The sequence below is a fragment of the Onychomys torridus genome, chromosome 19 (assembly GCF_903995425.1).
Source record: "Onychomys torridus chromosome 19, mOncTor1.1, whole genome shotgun sequence".
Taxonomy (NCBI): Eukaryota; Metazoa; Chordata; class Mammalia; order Rodentia; family Cricetidae; genus Onychomys; species Onychomys torridus.
Genome location: NC_050461.1, coordinates 36,594,566 through 36,612,530, shown reverse-complemented (window position 1 = coordinate 36,612,530; position 17,965 = coordinate 36,594,566). Strand labels below are relative to the sequence as shown.

The 17,965-nt window shown below is 42.0% G+C and overlaps 1 protein-coding gene across 1 annotated transcript in view; it reads right to left on the bottom strand.

The window, feature by feature from the left end:
* Ect2l (epithelial cell transforming 2 like) overlaps positions 1–17,965 on the bottom strand; it is an 80,299-nt gene that overhangs the window by 24,537 nt on the left and 37,797 nt on the right. The window contains exons 5-11 of the mRNA XM_036169036.1: positions 13,316–13,568; positions 12,093–12,258; positions 10,220–10,358; positions 8,786–8,954; positions 5,835–5,963; positions 3,980–4,072; positions 1,820–2,002 (exon numbers count right to left, since the gene is read on the bottom strand). Of these exons, the coding sequence (XP_036024929.1) occupies positions 1,820–2,002; positions 3,980–4,072; positions 5,835–5,963; positions 8,786–8,954; positions 10,220–10,358; positions 12,093–12,258; positions 13,316–13,568 (1,132 nt within the window). The remainder of the gene's footprint in view (positions 1–1,819; positions 2,003–3,979; positions 4,073–5,834; positions 5,964–8,785; positions 8,955–10,219; positions 10,359–12,092; positions 12,259–13,315; positions 13,569–17,965) is intronic.

The window sequence follows — 17,965 nt, the reverse complement described above, 5'->3', positions numbered from 1 at the left end:
TAATCCTTAGTATCTATAAAAGAAAAAGGAGGAATTATTTCTCCTGGTTTATAGCTTTTGTTTTGTTTGGAGGGGGTGTTTTATTTGTTTGTTTGTTTGTTTGGTTTTTGAGACAGGGTTTCTCTGTGTAGCCCTGGCTGTCCTGGAACTTACTTTGTAGACCAGGCTGGCCTTGAACTCACAGAGATCCTCCTGCCTCTGCCTTTCAAGTGCTGGGATTAAAGGGGTGTGTGTACCACCACTGCCTGATTAAATAATTTTGTTTTCCTTTCAGTTTTTTCAAGACAGGGTTTCTTTTTTCTTTTCTTTTTCTTTTCTTTTCTTTTTCTGAGCTGAGGATCGAACCCAGAGTCTTGCGCTTGCTAGGCAAGCGTTCTACCACTGAGCTAAATCCCCAACCCCAAGACAGGGTTTCTTTACATAGACCAGGCTGACCTCAAACTCAGAGATCCACCTGCCCTTGCCTCATGAGTGCTGGGATTAAAGGCGTGCACCACCACCACCACCACCACCACCACCACCACCACCACCAGGCTGGTTTATAGTTTCTAAACTATTTAAGAATGTTGGTTTAGCCTTTCCTAAATGTGATTGTACAGGAAAATACATGGGAAGAATCTCCACATAAGAGGCATTTGTGGAGCAAAATGTAGAATATGTACTGATGGACAAAATACCTGTGCTACACACATGTGCTACTGTTTGTATGCACAGCAGGGAAAGGAAGTAAGGCATGGGTCTGAGTGTTCAAATGATACTATCTTAGTCAGATGGAATGTTTAAAATATGAAGAGATGGTTAGTGATGAAGGGGGACATATTTACCCAGATGGTGAAAGTGCTTCATGCAGAATGGACTGTTTTAGTTTGTGATTTAATGTTGAGAATACATTATTCCACAAAGATTATTATGGTAAGTTGATCAGGGGAATGGAGTGGGAATGGAAAATTGATTCCATGATGTCCAACAAGCTCATTAAAAGACCATGGAACCCAGCACCAAGCTGCATATTTTATTTTATTGTTTAAGGAGAAAATTGTAATATATCATTTATATGCATATTTGAAGGGGAACCCAGATGGGCTTATCTGCCTGAGGCATCTGGGTGAATTATGTATTTTAGATACTAACTAAACTGTAGAACAAGTTGCTAGGAAATATCTTTCTGTATGCTGTGAATATATGTTGTTCCCATTGGTTGATAAATAAGCTGCTTTGGCCTATGACAAGACAGCTTAGAGGCAGGTGGGAAAGGAGAAAGACAGGAAAGAGAAAGGCAGAGTCTAGGGAGACGCCACCCAAGGAGCAACCTGTAATGGGATGCAGGTAAAGCCACGGAACATGTGGCAATACATAGATTAATAGAAGTGGGTTAATTTAAGCTATAAGAGCTAGCTAGCAAGAGTCCTTCCCTAGACCATACAGTTTGTAAATAATATTAAGCCTCTGGGTGATTATTTTGTAAGTGGCTGTGGACGGGGTGGGACCAGAGAAACCTTCCAGCTACAAGTTGTATAATAGATGCCATGAGTATGAGTTGTTTAACTGCAAGAAGGTCATAGTGGCAAAAGATACAAAGTTCTGTCCAGGGCAGATGGGCTGCTGTGTGACCCAATAAGATAGAGACACCTGAAAACAGGAGTCAGCTCCAACATCCTGAGCACGGCTAGTTTTCTCTTGAGTATTTGAAAAACCAAGGAGGTGATGTCTGACCAAGCATGTGTTACAGCTTGGTTTTGCTGATGTTCTCAGTCTTGAATGTTCTCAGATAATAAATAAGCTCTGGCCTGATCTGCAGCAAAAGTGTCAGAGATCTTACCTATGATCTGGCCACTGATGCTCTTCTGGAAGTTCTTGAAGAGCGGATGTAACTCCTTCCTCACGGATTTCAAGGCGTCTTCCAGGGAGTCTGTAAAGCTGGACCATGCCTGTAGCTTGGATTCACTGAAGTAGTTATAAGGAGGTGGTCTGTCCTGCTGTGCCCCCAGCCAGTCGCTAAAAACTGATAGGATTTTTACTTTTATTATTGAAGACTTGAGATCGCTGCGTGCATACATATGTATGTAAGTACGTACGTTATGTACATAGGTGTATATGTGTGAGTGCACATGTGTACACTTACATGTAGAGGTCTGGGGTTGTTTCCCAGGTGCTGCCCACCCTATTATTTGAGACAAGTCCTCTCATTGGCCTTGAGTTCTCCACATAGCTCAAGACTTGACCTGAAGCAGGGGATTTCTACTTTTTGTTTAAAGCACAACCAACTCAGCTGTCTTTATACTGGGCACAGTGTCCTTTCTCAGGAGAAGATAAGCAGCCACAGCCTGCTTTCGGGGGTAAAATAAGAAACTTGAAAAGGACACAGTGAATGCCCGTCTGTTCAAGGCAGATTAGGTTGACATGTTCTACTTGAAATTAGAAATGAAGTCGCTGCCTGGTGCTTTGGGAAGCCAAGTGGATGGATGTAAGTAAGAATGTATCTCTCCATTCTGAAAGTGAGAATTCTTCCTACTCAGCACTTCCCACACCCCTGCCAAGCCATCCAAGGCCAACCCACAGCAGCCACTCCTGCCTCTCTCAAATTTCGGGGAACTCAAAATATTCCACACGGCTATAGGGGATGGGTAAGAAAGTTAGTCTCCTTGAAAAGCAACTACATCATGATGGAGTGGCCCACTGGTTTTGTTGTTGTTGGTATTGTTGTTGTTTACCCGAATGGATAGTAAGATCCATTTGTTTCTCCTGTCACTGACAAGCATGTGCAACACTTTCTAATGTGTTCTTTTACAAGCAAAGTAAGAAGAAACCACTGAAAGAGAAAAGGACCAGAGGAGGGAAGGAGGAAGTACAGCCCTTCCTTAGGGCGGACAACAGGGTGCAAACCTTGCTGCGCTGAGCGGGGCAGCTCTCTCCACAGAGCCTCAGGCACCATCGTTTGCTGATGTTGTGTGAACTACAGTGAACCAGCCATGTCTGCTTCAGAACTCTGTGAACTATGAAGTCTGTGTGCTTTCTGTTCCCCTGCATGGGATCATTTCCCTTAAAAGTGTCACGTTCGTGCCAACTCCCCCCAGTCTCGAAAGGCCTTTGGGGAGGAAAGAATCAGCGTTTGCAGCATTTCCAAGACAGGCCAAGCCCTGTTTGGTAGGCTGAGGGGAGTTTTCCACGAGAAAATGAGTAGTGACATTGCAGGACAGCCCTGTGGTTCTCTGGTCAGCCAGTGTTCTGTTTTTATCCGATGTTAGTAGCTTTCTTGTGAAGGTGTACATGCAAGTGTAATTTCTCTTTTGATCTATTTCCCTTCTTGATCATGCTACTGGGTGGGGGCAAAGCCAAGCCCTTCTCCAGCTCCTTAAGGCTTCAGTTTCTGTTCCCAAATAAAACCAAATCCATTCTTTTTTTTTTTTTTTTTAAACTAGGAAAACACATTCTTTCTCTAAATCAGCAATTGGACAATTTTGATGAACTCTTTTTTTTTGGTTTTTCAAGACAAGGTTTCTCCGTGTAGCTTTGGAGCCTTTCCTGGAACTCACTTGGTAGCCCAGGCTGGCCTCAAACTCACAGAGATCTGCCTGCCTCTGCCTCCCGAGGGCTGGGATTAAAGGCGTGAGCCACCACTGCCCAGCTGATGAACTCTTTAAAGAGGGTTTTAATAAATGATGGCTTGAAGCAAAATATTTGCAGCAAAAAGTCCTTCTCTAAATGAATGACTCAGTGACATGAAATGGAAGGGACAATTCCCGAGAGAGAGAGAGAGAGAGAGAGAGAGAGAGAGAGAGAGAGAGAGAATAGCAATTGCCATAGGCAGATTGGGATGGGTGTACATTGGTAAAGGTGTACATCAGTAAGGGTGTATGTACAGCCGCTGCTTGCTGATGAGGGGAAATGAGACAGAGGGCATGTTTTCCTAGTATTTGCCTTCAGTGATGCTGAAGTGCTCTGTTACTGGCCCCAGCAGCCAGTTCTCAGATACACTTACTGTGTTGGTATGAACCAGTCGCAATTCCGGTGGGGGCCGAGAAGAATGTGCCAGTTAGTTGAGACAGCTGAGAAAGGACTTCCATGCCTGCTTCTGCACAGTCCAAAAAGCTTGCTTTAGTTTACACACAGAGTTCTCCAGAAACAGTCAAATATTACTTAGAAGCATGACAGAGCTGGCCAAGAAAGACCACAGGCAACTGTCATCTTCAAGTCCAATCCTTCCGTCAAAGAGCCCATGCACACCTCACCTTTATCACTACAGACTGATGTCCAAACACCTGATCTGTGAGGATAAAGCAATAAGATATGGGAAGAGGCCATGCAAATGCTTTCCTGCAAGTTTGGAATACTTAAGCCAAAGACAGAGAAAAACTCACAGGGGTTTCCTAAAATAATCTGAGTAAAGGAGGATTGTCATTGAAAGTGGACAGGGTTGAGACAGATAAACACAGGATTCAACAAAATTGTCCCGATTTAATGTGGCGTTAATTTCTCCCCTTATTCAGTGACAGAGACTGGAATATAGGATGGATTATTGAATTCAATGAATAGATCAAATTACTTGAAAAGAAACTTATGTAACGGATGGGATATTTTAAGTCTCTGTTGTCCAAAAATAAATACCCTCTTGCTTCTAGGAAAAAGGTGGTAGAAACTGATGGACTTAGATGCCTAATGTCTTCATTGATAATGAAATCAGACAGAGAGTCCACAAGAGTCCACAGACAGAGAGTGGACTAAAGTCCATATCATCAATTGATTGCAGTAAACTTGTACATAAAGTTCCGGGGAGGGCTTCCTTACAAAGAATGGTGTTGGGAAAATAGGCACCCATATGTAAAATAAACTAAATTTCAACCCATGTCTCCTATTCTGAAATAAATCAAATGGGCCACAGATCTAAATGGCAAACTTAAACTCCTATGAAGTGCAGGAGGAACTCTTTCTGATCTTTGATGGTGCAAGGAATTTAGAAATACAGGAACTGAAGGGATGTCTCAGAGGGTAAGAGCACTGGCTTCATTTCTAGAGGATCCTGGTTTGGTTCCCAGTACCCACACAGCTTCCGACTCATGTTAAGTCCAGTTCTGGAGGATCTGACGCCCTCGTCTGGCCTCCATGGGCACTACACCCATGCGGTACAAATGTACATCTGACGGAACACCTCCAGGCACTTTGAAAATTATTGGGAAATATGACAATAAAAACATAATTACAAAAGTAAATATAATAAATTTGATTTCATCAAAATTAAGAAATTCTGCTGTTCATTGGAACCATTCAGAGAAGGAAAACATAAGGCACCAACTAGAAAACAATCTACTTTTCAAAATGTGCGAGATCCTTGGACAGACACCAAGGAAGATTTTTAAACGGCGGATAAGTACATACAACGATGCTCAGCATCGTGACTCGGTAGGAGACTGCAAATGAGAACCACTGTGAGACACTTCTCTATCCACTTGAATGGCTAAAACTAAAACAAGTAAGTATCACCGTGTTGAGCCATGCACTTCTCAGACACACTCTCTAGAAAAGTAAAGGTACACAGCCACTTTGAAAATCAGCTAGCTCACTTTGTAAAAGTTAAACACTTACCACTGGGATCAGATATACTTTAGAGAAGTGAACGCACACGTTCCCACATGTGCTCACAGCAGCTTCACTTATAAAATACATTGTATAGATGAACAAATTATAGTATACAGTGTAGGGGTACTCCATGCTATAATCACAGTGGTAAAAAGGAATGAGCCATTGATTCATGCATTAAATGGGTTCGTTTGTGAAGGCTCACGAAGTAGAACTCTAAGTAGACATGTCCCCTGCCTCTCTAGAATGTTAATGCTGACCTGATGCTCCAAGAGGCACAAAGAAGTCTACACGTCCCCCTTCTTCTGTGGTGGCCACACAGCTTCCTAATTTCTCCCAGAAGTCCCTCACTTCAGGCGACAGTAAATTTTTAATACAAATTTTATAGCCTAAGGAAAAAAATTGAAATATCAATATTGGTTTGTTACATCGTTATAAACAGAAACTTCTAGTAGTCTGTGAAAATGAAATCACAAGTTCAAAACACAGTATTTGCCCTTAAAACCAAGATCTCCAGTGCACCTGTTCTTCACAAAGCACCATGTTAAGCTGAGCGGTGGTGGTGCACACCTTTAATCCCAGCACTCGGGAGGCAGAGGCAGGTGGATCTCTGTGAGTTCGAGGCCAGCCTGGTCTACAAAGCGAGTTCCAGGAAAGGTGCAAAGCTACACAGAGAAACCCTGTCTTGAAAAACAAAACAAAACCCCCAAAACAAAGCACCATGTTAGGGTCATAGAAAATGCCTTTGAACAGCACTGTGGCCAAAGGCTCCTTCACACTCTGGATTAATGCGGTGTTAGACACTTGGGTTTTGGTCTTTGTGTTTCTGCCTTCATTATGCACCAATCAGGATTTGAGCAGTGGTTAAGGTGAATGGCCAGTCAAGTCCTAGGATCCTGCAACTGATTTCCAAAGTAGAAAAAGCTCCCACAATTGTCAATGAAAAACTAAGGTCTGCGTAGAAGTAAGGCTCCCAGAGTTGGCCAATGTCACCTCCAAGTCTCCTTTACCCCCACTTCCTCAGAGTGATGTGTGACTCGTTCTGCCGTGCTGTAGAATATCCCTTCACACAGTGTGAAGATGTGTCACTGTGACTGGTTTAGTCAAGAGCTGAGTGGCCATTAGCTAGGCAGGAAGAGTCATGCAGGACTTCTGGAGTCAGAGAGTTCTGGGGAGAAGAAGGCATTGTCACCAGGCCGATGTGGAGGAAGCGGGATGGACAGTATAGAGGAAAGGTAACTGAGCCATGGAGAAGAACATAGATTAAAAAATATGGGTTAATTTAAGCTATTAGAACTAGTTAGGAACAAGCCTAACATGGGTCTAACTTTCGTTAGGTCTTCATGTCATTTTTTGTGAGCTGTCGGCCCAAAGAAAAAGCTTGCTACACTGCCATTATGCAAGTTCCCTGGAAGCTCTCATCCCACATGGATGGAAGTTCTGATGTTAATAAAATTAAAACAATTCTGCTCTAGATATAAGAGGATAAGAGGATAGATACTAGAAGTTTTCTTAAAGGTATTCATTGTCTCCTCCCTCCTCCAAAGGGGTAAATGTTGACGAGATTTTTTAAATCTTCCCACAGCAACTTAGGTTTGTCAGCCATCCCTCTCCTTTGCAGTGCACGCCAAGTGAGACTTCAGCAGAGGTGACGAGTGCACACCAGTTTATCTATCTTGGTGTGCGTTGCTATGGTACATTCATCAGACTCAAAACTTTTGTGCATCAAAAGATAAAGTATAAAGGACATCTTTGTGTGGTGGTTTGAATAAGAATGGCCCTCACCAGGGAGTTGCACTATTTGAAGAGATTATAAAGATTAGGAGGTGTGGCCTTGTTAGGATAGATGTGGCCTTGTCAGAGGAAGTGTGTTGCTGGGGATGGGCTTTGAGGTTTCAAAAAGCCCATGCCAGACTCAGTTTCTCTCTCTCTCTCTCTCTCTCTCTCTCTCTCTCTCTCTCTCTCTTTCTGCTTATGGAACAGGATGAGACTCTTAGCTACTTCTCCAGCACCATGTCTCCCATGTCTCCCTTCCTGCTGCCATGATGATAATGGACTCAACCTCTGAAACTGTAAGCGTATCCCCAAATGCTTTCTTTTATAAGAGTTTCCTTAATCATGGTGTCTCTCACAATAATAGAACAGTGACAAAGACACTATAGAAGAAGAGAAAATACTTGCAAATCACACATCTGGAAAGGAATGAATGTCCATACCATACAAAGAATGTCTACAACTCAACCTATTCAAAAATCAACCCACTTTTTAAGAAGCAAAGGGCTTGTTTTCAGAAAATACACAAATGGGCAGCAAGCACGTGACAGATGTTCAGCATCGCTCATCAACAGACATGCCAATCAAAACACAGTGAGACTGGAGACTCTGAAAACAAAGCCCTTCACAAGTAAATGGTGCAGAGAACTTGGTATGCGTGTACATTGTTGACAAAAATCATACTTATGGGTAAACCTCCATAATCGTGGAAAGCAAGAGCAAAAGAGGTTTGTTGTTCTCCTTGACAGCCAAGAAGTAGAAGCAACCCGAATGACTGCTAGTGGATTAAGTGGCAGACAACCTGGGGCATATACATGGAGTAGATTAGTATTTGGCTTAAGAGAGAAAGAAGTCAATTTGTGCAGTGTTTGAAGCCTGAGAGTATAAGTTAGAAATCTAGTCACAAGAAGTCTAAACAACTGATCCCATTTCTGTATTTAAAGGACATGATGGCTATCCGGGGCAGTGCTAGGGGAGGAAGACAGATGTTCCTTAAGTTTCAATGCAAGATGGAAAAGCTTTCGAGGAATGTGAATGGGGCGGTGGTGGCATACACCTGTAATCCCAGCACTTGGGAGGCAGAGGCAGGCGGATCTCTGTGAGTTCAAGGCCAGCCTGGTCTACAGAGTGAGTTCCAGGACAGCCAGGGCAACACAGAGAAACCCTGTCTCAAAAAAACCCAAAAAGATTAAAAAAAAAAAAAAAAAGGAATGTTGACTAAACAAACTGTACACTTAAAAAGGATTAAGATTGTAATCATCATGCTGTGATTTTTTAATCACAATATTTAAGATTATCAAGTTGCGTTGCTTTCTTCATGCAGACAAAATGGACCTTTCCTAGTGAATCAGAATTTAACAGCGCTATGACAGTCACATTTGTGGATAAGCCTGCAGACACTCAGGCTGTGGGACTGTCCTCCAATCCCCAGACCCACCTTGGAGTAAGTCAATTTCTCTGCTGTTTCCACCGCTAAATATTCCCAGGCTCTGTGCCTTCCGTCCTTGCAGAGCTCTGTCTACGAGATGAAGCAGGCCTTCCAGGGTCACACCGCTGTGTTCGTACAGCACAGTCACGACACCCACCTTCACACCCTCCACCACCATCTAGAAGTGAGAGCGTGTGCACGCTTTAGACCCAGTCAAAGAACCAGGGGTGATGCGCGGTCTGTGAGAACCGCCGGAGAACAGCTTCAGAAAGCACAGAAAGGAAAAACTGAACACTCACTAACTCTTTACTCCTTCTCTAATTATGAGGGACAAATGAGGTTCATGTGCAACCCCATCATGCACATCAATAGTGCTAACGATTTAGGTTCTTTTTCTTCCAGCCTCTTTATTTTTGTACATACCATACCAACTTAATGCACACCTTATGAAAAACAATACAATCGAATTAATACCATTTTGCAATGGACTTCTTAAGTAGATTTTAAAATCTTCTAATTATATATATAAAATTAAAATACATAACTTCATTTCATTTTATTTATTTTTATATGTTGAGACAGTCTCATTGTATGGTCCTAGCTTACTTGATACTCTCTATGTGGTCAAGGTTGGCCTCAAACTTGCATCTATTTTCTTGCCTCAGCCTCCTAAATGCTTGGATTACAGGTACACACTACTATACTACCTAGCTATAACTTCATTTTATAATGATCATATTTTAATGGCATCTTTTTGTTTGTTTGTTTGTTTTTTTGTTTTTTTGTATGTGGAGCTGAGGATCGAACCCAGGGCCTTGCGCTTTCTAGGCAAGTGCTCTACCACTGAGCTAAATCCCCAACCCCATGGCATCATTTTTAAATAGATCATAAAGTAGTACTTCTAACCCACTTTTGAAAACTATTGATCACAAAAAATTATTAAATATCTTGGGAATTCTGGAAGAGTCTTATTTTGTTTTGGTTTTTCGAGACAGGGTTTCTCTGTGTAGCTTTGGAGCCTGTCTGGGAACTCACTCTGTAGCCCAGGCTGGCCTCGAACTCACAGGGATCTGCCTGCCTCTGCCTCCCAAGTGCTGGGATTAAAGGTGTGCGCCACCACCACCCAGCAAGAGTCTTAAATATTTTCAGTCACCATGCTGGCTATTTTTTTAAAGAACAACAAGTTCAATCCAAGAGAAGAGTTTTGATACCAACACAGCAATTTGGACCTTTCGTGCTTTTTCAAAATAAGTTTGATTACTTTTATCTTTATTATTTCCAATTTTTAAAACTGTATGGGGTCTTGTAAATGTTGACTTGATTGGACAATTTTCCTTTCAAAAGATGAGTCATTTTCACAGACATGGCAGCCAAAAGATTTCATTAGTTTAGATGGAAAAGAGCCACTCAGGAAAGGGCGGGCCTCCTGGCACAGCGGTATACCTCATAGGCAGGAATCCGCGATGATATTAGGATGACATGTGTTTGCAAAGCACCAGAAGAGCTGTCATCAGTCCTACCAACCCCATGGTGATTTTTCTTTAATAATAAAGGGTAAGAGTGACTTCCAGAGAGATTGCTTCTGTAGGAGACAAGAGGGATGGATGAAATCCTAATATTTTGCTAATATGACTTTTGATAAGTGCCAACATCCTCTGAACACTGGTGGGCAGCCAATGTCCCTGAGTTCGTAGACTCTCCTAGCAGTCTGAGGGATAGTGACAAATAGGGGTCCCAGTTTGGTAGGGCCAAATCTGTCCCATTGTCTCTTCCACATGAGGAATGCAGGAAGAGCTTCTCATCCCTCACTTAGCTTTTATTGGGCACTTAAAATAAATACTATGGTACACCTAAGGGTTCTAAACTATATTTTAAAAGGGGTAGCAAGCGATTCCTAATTCACTTCTGGCCTTTAGGGGTTCCTGAGTAATGTCTCCATTCTCTCCACAGCCCCATTCCCACATTACCAAGGACAAGAGATGTCCTATGCTTCTTAAAATTCTTTATGTGCCTTCGGGTGAACAAAACATAATTCCACACTCACAAATGTTCCAACACAGATCTTCATGTGGTATCAGTGTGAAGCTGGAGGCGTGGTGGAATGTGAGGATTTAGTTATATTATGTTTACATTATGACAATTGGGTAAGTTATGCCCCCTATCTAGATTTTAGAGTCTTCATTTGAAACGTAAGTATAGAATCCAACGTGGAAAGCAAAACAAACGTCTTAGTTTCTAAGCAGCTGTGCAAATTGTGGAAGTTACAAACATCAGAGAGGAGAGGTAGGTAGAATAAGAAATGAATCCTTGGGGCTGGAGAGACGGCTCAGCAGTTAAGATCACCAATGGCTCTTCCAGAGGATGAGGGTTCAATTCCCAGCACCCCCATGGCAGCTCACAACTGTCTGTAACCCCAGTTCCAGGGGATCTGATACCCTGACAGAGACATGCAGGCAAAACACCAACACACATAAAACAAAAATAAAGTTTAAAAAAAAAAAAGAAGAAGAACTGAATCCTGGCACTGTGCTCATGTATTATGACTTGAGTCACTGAAAACAGCCAGAATTTCTCTCAGTAGGAGAAGAGTATTGTGTTCAGATTTACAAATACAAATGGGAGTTTTGTCCAGATGTGTTTGGATGCTTCTATAATTTGGATATGCAGTTTTCCTCGGGTATCAAAAGGCTTGGTCACCAGTGCATGGTGCTACTTGGAGGTAGGGTGGATATTCAGAAGGTGGGCCTAATAGAAGGAAGTTGGGTCATCGAGGATGTGCTTTTGAAAGAAATGTTGGGACCCTAGTGACTTCCCCTTTCCTCTTTACTTCCTGGGCACCATAAAGGGAATAAGCATCTCCTGTCCTGTGCTTACACCATGATGTTCGTGTTGCTACAGGCCCAAAGAAACGGAACCAACTGGTCATGAAGCCATGGACTGAAACAGACCTTTCTTCTTTATGAGTTGATTTATGTCAAGCATTCATTAGGACAATGGAAAGATGATGAACAAAAACACCAGGTTCCTTTCATGTAGAGAAATGTCATTTTTGCTCAAGAGCTTTAGAAAATATGTGGTATCTACAATATAACTTTACCATAGGGTTAAATAAGTTTTGAACATTCCATATTTTCCTTTTCAGAAAGCATTTAAAAACTGCTATTCTTGAACATTAAGTCACTGATTCCTTCTCTGACATTTCATAGAATACAAACCATCCAATTAAGGAAGATCCCTATGTTGGCTAAATAATTCTATAATGAATTCTTCATAACACAGGAGAGTCTCGAGCCCTCGGGAGGTAGAGTTTGCTCACCGCTTAGGCAAAGCATCTAAAGATGCCAGAACAAGCTGTCTTTCCAAAGCTTCATAGAATCCTGCTCCATCCCTCCCCATCTGAGGACCATGGGGCAGGCTCGAGGACTCCAGTATCCTGGAGCGCGTTCCACTCAGCCAAGGGGGTCGAGCTTTGAATAACTCCTCTGAAAAACAAACAGCAGCAAGCTTCCCATTTATACCACATGTTCCCAGCCAAGCTGACATAGACCAAGACATCAGAAAGAAAACCACTCCAGGGAAAATATTCCAAACAGTAATTATAGCCACTTGCACACATTCCTATAGGATTTCTTATTCACTCTCTGTCATTTGGGGTCAATCAGCAAAGCTCAGAGAAAAAGAAATTCTTCTTGTGAGGACCAAATAATCAGCCCATATATTTGACTCCCTTTCTCTCCTTATCTGGGGTGATTTCTCATGTGTTTCAATCTTCTCAGGGAAGAGTGGGAGAAGAAGAGAAGGGTGAGCTCAAGCCCATTGACTGTGTTTTAAGAACATGTGTGCATCAGAGGCTTCCCCAAGCACACGCCTCATCCCTGTTTTCTTCTTGCTCGTCAAAGAAATTGCTCTTCTGGCTCTCATCCCCATGGTCACACCTCTTTTTCACCAGCCCCAGTTCTTCTGTCCTGAATTTACTTATTGCTTTGGCCTGTGTTTGCACTTCCTCCTTTTATGTGTGAATGGGTAGGGGGAGAGGCAACATGCATGTGTACAAGCGTGTGCACAGATGTATGGGTGCAAGCACACAAGTGGAAGCTAGAAGTTGACTGAGCTCCAGGGCTGGCCAGGAAGCTCCCAGGATCCTTCTGTCTCTGTCTCCCTAGAACTGGAATTACAAGGCACATATACCCTAGCTCAGGGTACTTCCCCCACCCTCATGTAGGTACTGGCAATTTTACCTCAGATCTTCAGGTTAATATGACAAGCATGTCAGCAACTGAGGCATTTTATCAGGTCCCTTCTTTGTTTATGCTCTGACAAACTTAGACTGTGATGGAGGTAGATGCTTGACCTTAGACATTTCATCTGAAATATTTTTTATTGCCAATTAACTGAAAGAACATAATAAAGGAAGAAGGAGCTGGCCTTGAGCATATGCTGATGAGTAACCCCACATGCTCTCCTTCTAGATGGGAACCTGTATGTAAACCCATTTGTTCAGGATCCAGGTAAGACAGAAAGTTTTATAATGCTACTCACTCTTACGGAATGCAATGTTCTCCCAAATTATTTTCCTCAGGCACTTCTCTCTTTGCCTCTCCTGGAACTCCTCATCTTCTGGTTTGGGTTCATTGAGTGTTCCATAAACAGCAGCAGCCTCCCTGGGCGTTAGCCAGTCCAAGCTGGATACGCAAGCAATGTAGTGGTGCTTCCAAGCTCCGTATTCATTCTGTGTTGGCGTATAGGGCAGAAACCATCCAAACTTAGTGCATTTGGGCATCCATAAGCAATCCTTCGGGAAAGACCAAGAGAAAGACGAGAGGCACATTTCTAAGTTAATAGTTTTCTAACAATGGTAGTTTCAGTCACATACACGATTTTTTGGTAGACTGACATTTCTAGTATTGTTGGCTTAATGTCTAAACTTCAATCTACAAAAAGTATGAAGTATATTTTATTCCATATGAAGAATGTTCTTTGGTGAGTATACATTATATTATAAATACATTATATATATATATATATATATATATATATATATATATATATGCCATCTTGTGACACTTATCCAGCATTCCTATAGCATTCTGTTACTTTAAGTCTAGATTATGAGTATTCAAGTATAATAGTTTGCTTCAGACCAACCCTCCCACAGAGGAGAATTTTTATTGAACTCATATTATATTGTCAAATTGCAACAATTTTTGACATATTAAAAAACAATGACTTTCATGTGGTTCACTGAAATCACAATCTAGACAAAATATAAAAAGTTGGGCACAACGGCATGTGTCCATACACCTGTACTCCCAGATCTTTGGGAGGCAGGGGTTAGGAGGTACACTATGAGCGCAGGAGTCCTAGGTCATCCTGGAAGACATTGCAAGACCTTAAAAGACACACAGTGTGAGTGTGTGTGAGTGTGTGTGTGTGTGTGTGTGTGTGTGTGTGTGTGTGTGTACACATTCTAAAACTACCAGTGCAGCAAAAACCTTGTGCCCTCAAGATCTCAGAACAAAAGGGAACCCAGACTGACTTCAAGGCGTTTGCCAGTTCTTTGCTTTTTAATTCACCATGTAGCATAACTGAGAATGACCTTGAATTTCTGACCTTCCTGCCTCAGTCTCTGGAGTGCTGGGATTACAAGTGTGTACCTCCATCCTGGTTTATGCAGCGCTAGGGACTCATCCCAGGATCTCAAGAATGACAAGCACCCTATAACTGAGTAATTCCCCAGTTCACATTTGGCAATTTCAAAGTAAAGTGTGCTTAGGCTGAGAGAAGTAGGCCACGTGGCTGTGGCTCAGAGATTCGGAGTGCTAAAGAAATGGAAGAAAGAAGGAGAGGGAGAGGGAGAGGGAGAGAGAGAACTAACCTGGAATTCAGGGCTCACCACTGCAGAAAGAGTAAGACTAAGTTATGTAAACTATGACAAAGAGTGAGGCCAGCTTTGAAGTAGTTCATTCCTTGATGGGATTTGCATGGTCAGTTGCTGGCCTAATCCCATGCTAGAAGCAAAAGTAAATTCTCTCTGGAGGAAGATGACATCATCCAGAGACCCAGATGATGACATCAGTGTTTCATGCCCAGTACCTGCACTCAACCAAAAATAATTTGAATACTCAGAAAGACAGGAATTCTTTGTTTGTCTTTCAGTATTTAGTAACTATAGAGTCCTGATGAAGAGCCAAACATTGCTATTATAAGACATAAACTTCAAAAAATTTCTATAATTAATATGCCCAGGAATATTGAGAGGCCAAATGGAAAATGTTGGCAACAGAAGCCAATCAATATTCTGGGCCTGGAAAATATAAAAACTTAATTTTAAAATTCAATAAACAGACAAGAGCACATTAGAATCCAGCTACAGAAACAGAAAACTGAAAGACAGATCAGAAGAAAATCCAGGCATAAACACCGAAAGCCAAAATGATGGAAGATTCACATAAGAGACTGTGGAGCCAGGCTTGGTGGTACACTCTTATAATCCCGTCTCTCGGGAGGCATACCGATAGATACACATACATATACATACATGCAATTAATACATACATACATGGAACTAAATATGATAAAAATAAATCTCTAAACATTAATACCATATATGGAAGAATGATAAAGCTGTCGGGCAGCTGTGGATTTTGCTATTACAGAGGAAGAGGGATGGGCTGTATCCGATCTGCTACAGGCACTCAAGGACAGCTCTACATTTGTTGTATATGTATATACACATATTAAAAAATATGACAAAATGGCACAAAACAGAGGGAGTGTACACAGTTTAAAGGGTCTAAGGTCCTTGCATCGTCTTTAGAGTAATCAGATAACAGAGTGCATATGAGGATCTCTGATAATTATGGAAAAATATTTAAAACTTTGAAATGAAGAATAAAAGTATGCATGTGGTCCAAAGGAAAACTTGAGTAGAATAAAAACAGAACATGAGCAACAGATGGAAGACAACGGGAAGCTGTGTGCTCTCAGGAGGTGGAGGAAGTGTAATCTGAAATCCAGAGTATTCTGCTGTTTCAGGACAAGCTCTAGGCCAGCTTGGAATGCACAAGACCTCGCCTCAAAAATAATAAACTTATTAAAGATAAACAAAACTATAAAGATGCATGGTGGGTCTCAACCCAAATGTATCAGAATTTATATGAATATAAATAAACTAAACACTTTGGCTAAAAAAAAAAAAAATCGTTGTTTGGGCTTAGTGGGTAAGTGCTCCCACACAAGCATGAGGACCTGACTTTTGACCCCCAGAATTCATGTGTGCTGGGTAATTTTATGTCAACTCGACACAAGCTAGAGTCATCTGAAAGGAGGGGACCTCAACTGAGAAAATGCCTCCATAGGATCTAGCTGTAGAGCTTTCCTTAATTAGTGATTGACTGGGGAGAGCCCAGCCCATTGTGTGTGGTGCCATCCCTGAGCTGGTCCTGGGTTCTATAAGAAAGCAGACTGAGCAAGCCAGTAAGCAGCTCCCCTCTAAGGCCTCTGCATCAGCTCCTGTCTTCGGGTTCCTGCCCTGTTTGAGTTCCTGTCCTGACTTCCTTCCATGATGGACTATGATGTGGAAGTGTAAGCCAGATAAACCCTTTCCTTCCCAACTTGGTTTTGGTCATGATGTTTCATTGCAGCAATAGAAACCCTCACTAGGACATCATGTAAAGCTGGACACATTTGCACATCTGTAATGTCGGTGCTCCTACAGTGAGGTGGGAGATGGAGACAGAATCCCTGAACCTCACAGGAGGACTCAGCAGCGAATAGTGAAAGACCATGTCTCAAAAAAAGGTATAAGATGAGGACCAACACCTGAGGTGCTACCTCCACATAAGTGCTGGGACACTGCGCAGTGCCCCCCACCACATACACACACAGATAAAAGCAATCCAAGCTTGTGGACAGGGGTTACAGCTTAGAGGGAGTGTATATGCTTAGCATATATGAGGTCCTAAAAACCAAACCAATATTAAAAAAAAAAAAAAAAAAAAGCCTGCCAATGCTGAACAAGCATACTCTCTTTAGAGGGCATATCTCAGGTGTGTGGCTACAGAAAAGCCAAGAGTGGAAATATAGAAACACTGGGTTGGGCTGGAGAGATGGCTCAGAGGTTAAGAGCACTGACTGCTCTTCCAGAGGTCCTGAGTTCAATTCCCAGCACCCACATGGTGGTTCACAACCATCTGTAATGAGATCTGGTGCCCTCTCCTATATACATAATAAATAAATAGATAAATAATAAGTAAATAATAAGTAAATAAATAAATAAATCTTAAAACAAACAAACAAACAAACAAAAACCACTGGGTTAAGTCAGAGTGCCTGAGTCTGAGGAGCCTGGGAACAGTCAATAAAACCAGGGCCGTTGTCTGGCTTGAGCTTGAGGCCCTCACTGAGTACCAGCCAGTGTTTGAAATGAGATCTGGACACAGTCATCCCTGGACACGTGCAGTGTACAGGAGAAAACATGAGACACAGCTGGAGCACATCTGCCTTCTCACAATGAACTCTCGTAAAAGACAGTGGACATGCACCTAGACCAGAGGCAGAAGCAATGGCAGATGTTGGCTTTTGCTGCTGTTCTGACCCTCAGAAGATGGCAGCCAAGGATTCAGTGGATGCTCTGATTATGAACCAATTTTCCAGAATTAATTTATCATGAATAAAATAATACCATATAAAAAACAAAGCTCAAAACATTTTTCATAAAGAATAGGGAAATGAATGTACATGAAATGTTTTTTAAATAATAATCACATTGAATAATTCACAAGCATGATAAAGGTAAATAAACTATTGGAATAGTGTATATAGCCGTGATTATAAAATGTTACTGGCACTGGTATTTAGCTCAGTGGTAGAGTGCTGACCTAGCATGTGTGAGCCTCTGGGTTTGATTCCCAGTATAAAAACTGGGAAACCAGCGGAGGAAAAAAAAAAACAAACAAACCTCCTAGTAAAGAATAAGTTACTGAATTTCACTGATCTCTATTTTTAAGTGTGTGTGTATGTGTGTGTGTGTGTGTGTGTGTGTGTGTGTGTGTGTTTTCATGTGTATGAGCATAGGTGAGTGTGTACCAATGGAGGTCAGAAGACAGCTTTGAGAATTAGCCTTTACCTTCCACCTTGTTTGAGGCAAGGCCTCTTTTGACCTTCACCACCGTATACAGCAGGCCAGCT